The sequence below is a fragment of the Oryctolagus cuniculus genome, chromosome X, assembly GCF_051225735.1.
Source record: "Oryctolagus cuniculus isolate XC-2025 breed Fujian yellow rabbit chromosome X, ASM5122573v1, whole genome shotgun sequence".
Classification (NCBI taxonomy): Eukaryota; Metazoa; Chordata; class Mammalia; order Lagomorpha; family Leporidae; genus Oryctolagus; species Oryctolagus cuniculus.
This window is the reverse complement of record NC_142888.1, coordinates 123647675-123657419: the sequence shown is the minus strand read 5'-3', so window position 1 is coordinate 123657419 and position 9745 is coordinate 123647675. Positions and strand designations below refer to the sequence as shown.

Here is a 9745-nt window from a genome sequence, read left to right as displayed (position 1 = left end):
TTACCTTCTATTGTTTAAAAACTAGTTTGCATCAGTAATTATTCATCCAAATAATTTGAATTTAAATAATTTCTAATTGAAAGCTTATCACATGAATTGTTAATAGTGACAGACAATATTCTATTAGTCATTTTAAAGCCTTAAAAGTAAGTCATCAAGATCCACTTCAATCTCCACATGATAATAAAGGATTATTATGTGCAGTAACCTATTTATGAAAAGGAAACAGTGTGCTGCTTTCAGACGCCATCACTTGCTTTAATAAGGAATTGAAAAGCTGGACTACTTTATATGCAGATCACCATCCCAGTTGCATAAGGATTTACAATAGACAAAACAAAACTATTTTTTGTTGTAAAGAAGGGCTGTTTGTTTAAATTACACAATAATGTTTGAATTTAAAAATTATTTACAGGCCAATAAAGCTTCATAAATGTTACATAGACTTGATTAGTTAAAATCATTTTAATGCTAAGACCAAAATGAAAAGCTTGCTGAAGGTGACAAGGACAAATTCAAGTAACACATGCCTGAACAAGGCAGAAGGAAGTAGACGCTTATTGTCATGGTTTAGGAAACTATTAGTCAATTTGGAGATGCAAGTAGTACATGATTTGGTAGCACCCCGTTAATGTGTCAATTAAATTCAAGAAGAAAATGCTGCTTTGTCAGACAATGGGAAAACTGAGAATTCCAAGTCTAACCTTTTGGATCCTACAACAAATAGAGAGTAATGTATACATTTTTATCTCGACTACCTTGAATTTGCAGAGAACTTATTTGGGAAGTTTTAATCTCACCGTTGATGTCTTCCTTCAAGGTATTTAATGGCTCCTATGTCTTTGTTAAATGAAGTGTGTGGCGGCCCCTACTGGTGTGTGTTCATAGAAAATGTTTCAATAGGCAGAAAAAATATTAATTTCAATTAAAAAGTTAGAAATACACGACTCTTTCATTTAAATATATAAAAATATCTAATTTAATGCAGAAAAAATATATTACAAGTTGTGTAATGTACTCTTAATTAGGAAAATAATCTAAAACACTGACCATGTTAGTGTAAAACAATGACTTATGGTAGGGCATTAATTGTTCAATTCACTCTGATATTGGGTTAAATATATTTTTATTAATGAATTACTAATCCCAACTGAGGTGGCTTATTACCTCTAGTCCGCTATTAAATCCCCTTAATTGACTTAAATAAAATCACTTAAATCAAACCCAGAGGAAAGCAAATATTTTACAGTTAAGTCTACAAAGTACTAGAACTAGAATCATTTGATGACAGGCTGGCTTCTGTAACTCAAGCAAACCGTACGTTGACTTAATATAGCTGACATATCGATCTATTTTACAGTGTTTTCAGTTTCAAAAATACAACACCTTAAAATATGTTCAATTTATCAAAGCTAAAAGCAACATTTAAGTAATGTACTTAAAGTGCAAAGGCACTTTAACATAAAGATGTGGTACCCAGTGGCTACACTTGGTAACTGAAGATGGAAATACCATATGTCAGTATTTACAAAAGAAGTTATAGTCCCACAAGATCTTTGGAGATCTTCTACAAAATACACTAAACGTCCATTTTCACATGAAAAGTCTGTCTATTCTCTCTTCATTCACTATAATCTCCTCTTTCCACTCCAATACTGGAAAATTAAAAAAAATTTAAAAAACAGAAACAAAACCATCAACAAAGTACATGAAAAAAAATGCATCATAGAAACATTCACGGTGACTAATGGCTCCTAGGAAGAGAAAGTAAAAAAGATGGAGGAGAAAGCAAGAGAGAAATAATTTAAAGGAAAACCACCTGCGAAAGCACTACCATTGCTTTAACCCATTTCCAAACATTTTCAAAGTCCCCCGTTAAGGCTGGGCAAGGGAGAACACAAATAAACACAAGAGGGAATGCAGTGCTTCCGACAGTTCAGAGCAGCATCCTGTGATGCCATAGGTTGTCAATGATTTCCTTTCACAGCTGACTGATTGCAGTTTGTTTTTCCAGAACTTCGAGGTAGTCTGGTTCTGATTGCGGCTTAGCTTGCAGTAAAGGGTGGTCGGGTTTTGACTGTCCCACAAAGCATTTCCTGGGAGTTCCATATAAAACGGTTTTATTGATTCTGTCTTGGTTTTGGCGTCGAGATTCATAGGAAGGGGCGAACTGCCTTTTAGGTAAGGTACAAAAGTTATAGTGGACTAGGCCTGCACTGGGGAGTTCCTTGACTCGCTCAGCAATATTCTGATACAGCACCTCGGGCTCTCTGGGTGTGGCCTGCTTTTCCAGCAACTCAGTGGCACTTATCGTGTAAGCAAGTGTGGCTGGCTCTTCTTTTTTCTCCTCCAGGTTGCCATAGTTGAACTCTTGCAGGTTTCGGTAATAGGCTACCGGGTCTCCTTCCTTCTGCATGTAGATGGGGTTTTGGCACATCTGACCCACAGGTGGGGGGATATAGTTATAGACGTGGCCATCGGTTTTATCATGAGTCTCTGTGTTGTAAGACCCATACTGTAACTGGAAGGAACTGACATCTAAGTTGTTGCCACTCCTGGGAACACTTGGCACTCCCTTTCTGCGTTTCAGTACGAAGACGAATAAACCAGCCCCAAAACAGACAGACAGGATAAAAACAACAAGCAATCCTAAAATTAAGACAGAGAGTGGAACTTCAGTGTGGAGTTCAGGATAAGAACTAGGAGACACACTAAGTGACCGAGGTGTGTCTGTGTTGTGATTCACCGACAAACCCGTCCCATCTGACAAGTCTGGACTATCTGGACAAATAGCCTCTCTCCCTAGAAACTTCAGGATCTCCCCTGCATGCTTAGCAGGAGACTCACAAGTCACCTCATTGATGATGACAGGGGAATTGGCATGTTCTGTCCAGTCCTTCAGCCCCATGATATCACAGGTGCAGTCCCATGGGTTCTCTTGCAGATCTATCTGGATAAAAGCTGGAAGCTGATCCAGAACCCCTTTCACAGGCAGGTGGGAAAAATGATTGTTTCTCAGATTCAGCCTGGTGAGGGCCGTGCCCCCAAATATATTATCAGGTAAGGACCGCAGGAGATTGTTATTCAGAAAGAGTAGCTGTAGGTTAATCAAAGCATCAAAGGTCAGTGGCTTAATTTCCTTAATGACATTATACTCTAAATAGAGATACTGCAAACTCTGCAGTCCATCAAACATAGAAGGATACAGTACTTCAAGGTAATTGCCATTCAGATACAGTCTGCGTAAACTGGTTAGGTTTGTGAAGGCACCTTCCTGAATGACAGCAATCCTATTGTTTCCTAAATGCAACAGATCCAAAGAACTGTATTCTGAGAGGTCATTCTTATAGACAGTTTGAAGATAGTTCCCTGTTAGGTAGAGTTTCTTTGGACTGGTAGGTTTGGGCTGCAGGTCGGAGATATTGGTGAACTTCCTTTCTTGGCAGTTCACATTTAGACCGTTGTCTGAGCTCTGAGAGGTGCAGACACAGCTACTGGGACAAGTGAGGGGCACAGGAGACTTGGTCTGGTACACCATGATTGGTCCAAAGCTCTGCCTGTCCTTGGACACAGTCACTCGGGGAGTTGGACGGTTTCTCATTTTGGGTGGTCGGCTGGCTTTTGGGGCCCTGGTTGGGCTGAGCGCGGGATTCATTGTAGGTGACAGCCTTTGGACGTGTGTGTCAGCATGGCTGCCCCTCTGACTGGAGTCACCAGCACTCTTCCTGGGACAGAGGTCTTGTCTGGTCAGTTGGGTCACATCCTTCCCGTGCAACCTGAAGGGAGTTTCACAGACAATCTCCCCCACGAAAACAGTTATGGTGTCCAGCCACGCCTTGAGGGGAAGTAAGTCACAAGTGCAATTCCAGGGGTTTTCCTCCAGCTGAATCTCCATGATCCCTCCGATGTGTTCAAGGACACCAGCGAACGGCATGACTTTCAGCCTGTTCCCCCTGAGGTCTAAGTGGGTCAGCAGGACAAAGCGAAACACATTGCTGGGCAGGGACAGCAGAAGGTTGTCATTCAGGATGAGCACTTTGAGCTTATTAAGTTTGCTGAATGCCCCTGCCTCAATGGCACTAATGTAATTGTAGTCTGCCTGGAGGTACTCCAGGCTCTCCAGGCCCAGGAAGGTGTCCTCCCTCAATACCTCAAGTTTGTTGTTGTTGAGGTGCAGTCTCTTGAGGGTTTTCAGGCCGCTGAATGCCCCAGTCCGGATCTCTTGCAACCCGTTGTTACCAAGGTGAAGAGTCACTGCGTTGGAGTAATTGACAAATTCGTTTGGGTACAGTCTAGTCAGGAGGTTTCCATTGAGAAAAAGCTGATAGATTCGATACTGGGGGGGCTGGAGCAGGCTGACAGTTGTAAATCCTTTGTTTTCACAGTTAATGTTCAGTACGTTTTCCTTCTCTTCACACAGGCAGCGGATCTTGCAAATGTCTTTGGCAGTTTTGCGACTCTCCGTCTGTAAGATCCCGGCCACGGTTAACACACTCAGGAACCAAACGCCGCTCAGCATCTTTAGGCACCTTCGTGTCAGCTCAGGTACCTACAGGCAAACCTTGGGTGGGGAGGGAGCAGGGGCAGGAAGCGGGATGCCGGGGAAGAAAGAAACACAAGGAACCCCGATTAAAATGGCAAAGCAAGGAGGTGGAGTGGGAGGAAGGGAGAATGAGGGGGTGGGCAACACGGCAGAATAAAATCACTGCGTTTCTCAAAGCGATTTCTTCTCTCTTCTTCGTCTCTCCCTCCCTCCCCCACACAGCCCACCCCCACACGAGTCTCGAAACACACATGCTTGCACCTGATTTCCCGGCGGGTCGCAGCCGGTCGGTCGCGGAGTCATTAGTAATCGAGTTGTCCTACTAAATCCAGCCCATCTCCTTTCCCCCGAGGCTATCAGAAGGCTCGCCCTTCTGGGGCTCGCAGCAGAAACTGCTTTCATTTTATTATTATTATTATTTTAACTGCGCAAAAAGGGGGTGGGAAAATGAGGAACCTGGGGGCTGGCGGCGGGGCGGAGATGGGAGAGCGAAGAACGCGAGGTAGGGGGTACTCACACATTAGGAGAAGACAGGACCCCCTTCCTCTGCAGTCCGCCAGGAGTTTAGCATCTTCAGGAAGAGAGAACGAGCAAGGTAAAAGAAGACGCTGTTTCCAAGGGGTATGCCCTGCTTTTGCTTCTTGATTAAATATACTTGGGGCTGCGCAGAAATTTAAAACCCGGCTGGTTCCAGGAGAGACAGAGAAGGGTTGGAATGCAGGGAAGCCGAAACCGCCGGGGAACCAGGGTGCGATTGCTTCGGGAGGTTGGGGAGCAGGCCGGTGGGGTTGGCTGACGGTGGAGACAGCGGAGCCTGGGCGCGCGCTTCCAATCGGGTGGCAGCGGCAGCAGTGCGTCTAGCAGTTTGAATTTGAGAGGCTTTGCTGGCTCCCGGGACAGGACTAGGGTGACGTCACGGGAGGAGGGGGCAGGCAGAGGATCGAGGGCGCGCTTGGTGGGGGAGGGTGGGGCAGATGCTTCCCCTTCCTGCGAGCGGCTTTGCAAAGCTCAGTTCTCGGCGGCTGTGTCAGTTGATTCTGAACTACTCCACCTCCAACCCGCTTGGCCACCGGAGAAGCTCCTGCAGAAGGGTTGTTCAAGGAAGGGCCCTGCAAAGGGGCTGGCCCCGGACAGGGTTCCTCTAGTCCCTCTGAGTGGTCTCTTGCACCTCTCCCCCCTCCCGCACCTACACACCTCCTGTGGAACAGTGACCTGGCCGTTCCAGGGGGTCTCTATCCACATTCCCAAGCAGCAGTCTAGACCCTCCTAGGAGGGTGTGTGTGTGGTGTTGCATTGTGTTCCTCCTTGCTACAGGACTGCTGCCGACTTGCTTGCCTTCTAGCTCAGAAGCTCTGGGTGCAGAGAGGGGGCTGTGTGTGCATACCAGTGTGTCTGTGTAGGAGGATGGGGAGTTCTTCCAGGGAATTCATGCTTCACATACGGAGCTTTGTTTCAGTGCTGAATTACTGGGGGGGGGGGGGGGGTCGGGTAATGACCAGCCAGATATTTGCCTGGACTCTGAAAGCCAGCTAAAGGCTAGCTTACAGACTGAGATAAACAACGACAAAATCCATCTCCCTCTGAGATTTATACTTAGCCAGATAATGAGGTTTAAACGTGTGCTTTTGCCAGGAGGAAAGAAAGGAGGAGTGGGTGTAAGGAAGGCACTGCCAGGCTGAGCCTCAGCTGGGAGTGGGAGCCCGGGAGGGGCTGTTGAGCCCTTCAGGCTGCAAGAGCCTTGAAGCTGGGAGAACTGAAGAAGATAGTGAAAGAAGGCTGGAGCCTGAGAAACCGGAGAAAGTAGTCCTGACCTGAGATCCAGAGTACCCGGCCTCTGATCTAGCTTGCTTGTCAGATATCTACTAATTTCTGGATCTTCCTGTCTCCATTTGTAAAAGGGTTAGATTATGCCCAGCCCTCCCTCCCCCCAGTTCTGACATTCAGTTTGGATTCAAATAGAACCTTTTCAGGCCAGGTGTTGGACTTTTGCATGCCTTATTTCATTTCTCCTTAATTGTACACCCCCTTGGACCCAGGAGTCTATTTACAAGACGTGAATAATGTCTGCTCTGGTCCAGAAAAGCCATGGGCTGCCTCTGGTTGGAAGGGGGATGGGGTGGGGTAAGTCAGGAAAAGGAGGAAATGAAATAGAACGGGAAAAGGAATTGAACAAAGGATGTGCCTGTCCCACAAAACACTTCAGCTTGCTTTCCCTGGCTCTTCAGTCTCAAATTTGATGCAGAGACAGTCAACACAGGCTCCTATTGCCTGTCCAAAAGCAGAACAGACAATCACACAGGCAAGCAGAGCCATGTGAGAACAGGAAACCCCCTGCTTCTCCCCTCATCCTTTCCTGTTAGGTCTGCGTCCTAGAACTGTTCCGGGTATGGAAGCTCCTTCTTCCCTAAGAAGGGATAGGGCAGTTTATCAACTTTGACACTAAGGCAACCTGTGGCTCTGGCCAACGCCTGCACATTTCCCTGGCTTTCTCTCTTCCTCCCCTTTTTCCTTCCAAGTAATGCCTTGGACCAGACATCAGGAGCCCTCCTCCCCCTGTAATTTTTGCTTAGCTTTTTGTAAGATCCTTTGCTTCCAGAACGTTGAGTTTTCCTTCTCTAAGCCATAAGACAACCATGAAAGGAATATTTCTGGTGGAGGGGAGGGTTGGGGAGCTGCCATAAATGGCCTCTGATTCTCTATTGCAGTTGCATCATTAAATGCAGACAGAGTGAGGCACTGCGAGCACAACTGGGCTTTCTTTCATAGCAAAGGAGCATTCTTCCTATGTATTTGTAAATATGAAAAGTACATAGTTCCTAGAGAGTGATGGCTTATTTATTTAGCCATTTATTCAACAAACATCGATTAATTAGCCTAATATTTCATTGAATTAGAAGCCAACATGAGAGCTGGACAAGACCTTAGAAATCGGGTTCATTTTACAGATGAGTACATTCTTTAACCAGGGGCAGTGCTGACTTGCCTGAGTTCAAAAAACTAAAATTAGATAACGAACTCAGGGGTTCTGCATCCAGCAGATTTCTAAAAAGCTCACAACGCCTTAACACGAATTAAGAGTACTATGGACCTAAACTTAAATAGTGATGGTGACATTGTATGTAAATACATTTGTGTTGTACTTAAAGGGAAACGTCAAATGTTAGTTTCAGTTCTCAAATACAGTAATCTTTTTCAAGAGGTTGATGATGCTGTCAGTACTCCGTGTGGGCAGAAATGATTTTGCTAAGAATTGCAGAGGGAGGGAGAGCCAGAGAGATGGGGAGCTGGGGGGCGGGGGGATCATGAAATTCTCCCAATTATAAAATCAGGGAAATGCCGGGCGAGCGACACTGGGAATCCTGAAGTGATGTGACAAGTCTTCTTCCTGTGGTTAGCTTCCTACACGGGTCTTACTGGCCTTTCTGTTATTCCTTCAGCGTCCACAGCCAAAACATACTTATTGGGAACAAATCAGCTTCAAACCTGATTCGCACTTTAAGTAAGTTTCACTCAGCTGCGCGGCTCAGGAAGAACCGCGGCAGCACCCCGCTGGGAAGAGCGGTCTTTTAAAGAGGTGGAAAGGTACGGGGTGAACTGGGAGCCCAAAGGAGGCGAGGGCAGACGCTAAAGTAAGGAAAACGTTACCTCGCCTGCTTAAACCAGGACTTCTGTCGCCTTAGTCTCACTGGCATGTCACCGAGTAGAGGATGGCCCTGGTCGCTCAGGTTTCCGCAGGACGCGGTGGGTGCTGGAGGACTGTGAGTGCCAGCGGATCACGGCCGCCAAACAGGCCACGAGAAGGTTGAGTCCGGCAGGCCTGCGAGGGGGCACTGCTGGCCTGAAGCCCTCTTCTCCAAACCCCAGGCCGTAATCCTGGGCGAATCTCACCTTCCGGGAGACTGGGGAGACTGGGGTGTCCGCAAGTCCCCGTCGCAGTGGACGGGGCGCCAGCCTCTAGCTCAGCCCTAACTTCCCTCCCCCTACCCGCTAGGCGCACGGTGCCCGCCATGCCAGAGCAGGGTCCCACAGCCGCGACGGCCACTCGGGCAGCCCTCGCCTGGGGGCTTGGGCACCGCGGGGCGTTGGAGGCTCCCGGCGAGCAGCAGTTCGCCCCGAGTGCGTGGGCAGCAATGACAGCGGGGCTGCGCGACGCGCTGAGCCTTGACCACGCCCGCGCGGACGGTCCCGCGGCGGGCGAGGCAGCCCGAGTGGGGACTAAGGGTAGAGGGCAGTCCACAGCGCGCTGCTCTCCGCGGATCGCGTTCAGACTCTCCACGCCCGTCCCCGTCCCCTGAGAGGCGGCTGCAAAAGGCAAGGAGCTGAGGGAAGCCAGCTCCGGTGGCGTCGCCACGGTGTCCCCGAGTGCTCAGAACTTACCGAGCGAGTGCGCCGCCCGGATCTTCCCCCGGAGGCGCCCACAGCATCTGCGGCTCGGAGAGGCGCAGGAGCCGGTGCAGCTTCGGACTGATGGGGCTGGGAACTAGGGCACGGCAGAGAGCGCGGGCAGCGCCCCCAGGGCAGGCCGATCCCTACCGGAGCAGCTCACCGCCTGGCCGCGCTTCTGGCAGGAAAGAGGGAGGGTGCAGACAGGGGTGGGGGAGTAGGGAGGAGGAGAGAGGAAGGGGGGGGGGAGGACGGCGGCCCCTCTCCCGCACTTATCAATCACCGCGCAGATCAAATGGCCCTGCCGTGCACCCGGGAGGGGGATGTACCAGCCCACAAAGGAGCCTCTGCTCCGTTTCTCTGAGGAGAGCTGCGGAGCGCTGCTCACGCCTCTCGGCCCCTCTTCGCTTGGAAATCGGCCCAGCCCTGGCTGCTTCTACCAGGGGCTGCAGCTCGGACTGGGTCAAGTGAAGTAGGGATGGCACTGTGTGGGTTCCGCATCCAGAGGCGGACTAAGACTACTGGCTGGAAGTTACCGACTAGTGAAAGAGCGGCCAGCCGCCTGAGCCAGACACCCTCCGGGACGGCCGTTTGCAGGAACTAGTAGGCACCCAATCACTGGTGTTCGCAGGCAGATATTTAAAAACCTCCTAGGAGGATGGTAAACAACGAATTTCCATATAATACAGAGCTGAGCTACATTTGTGCAAACGCGGTAATAAACCCAAGCCCTCAGCAGCGCTCAAGTTCCCGTTTTAACACTGATTTTTTTATTTTGTTCTTCATGGCATTCCCTGGACCTACTGGCCAGTGTTTTTT

At 48.6% G+C, this 9745-nt stretch overlaps 1 protein-coding gene across 3 annotated transcripts; it reads right to left on the bottom strand.

The window, feature by feature from the left end:
• Nucleotides 1-1109: 1109 nt before the first annotated feature.
• On the bottom strand, nucleotides 1110-9352 carry SLITRK2 (SLIT and NTRK like family member 2). Of its 3 annotated transcripts, none has more exons than XM_008273448.5 (3): nucleotides 8921-9352; nucleotides 5061-5114; nucleotides 1110-4561 (listed from the first exon to the last, which is right to left on the bottom strand). In XM_008273448.5, exon 3 carries the CDS (start codon nucleotides 4517-4519, stop codon nucleotides 1982-1984), a length of 2538 nt encoding a protein of 845 aa, XP_008271670.1. In that variant the 5' UTR covers nucleotides 4520-4561; nucleotides 5061-5114; nucleotides 8921-9352; the 3' UTR covers nucleotides 1110-1981. The 3 variants fall into 3 exon arrangements, with proteins under 3 accessions (XP_008271670.1, XP_051687602.1, XP_002720581.1); XM_051831642.3 differs by having other exon boundaries at nucleotides 1110-4549; XM_002720535.6 differs by lacking the exon at nucleotides 5061-5114.
• Nucleotides 9353-9745: the final 393 nt, after the last annotated feature.

Coding starts and splice junctions, on each gene's coding strand:
- SLITRK2 (XM_008273448.5), bottom strand. CDS start 4,519: ATGCTGAGCGGCGTTTGGTTCCTGAGTGTGTTAACCGTGGCCGGGATC.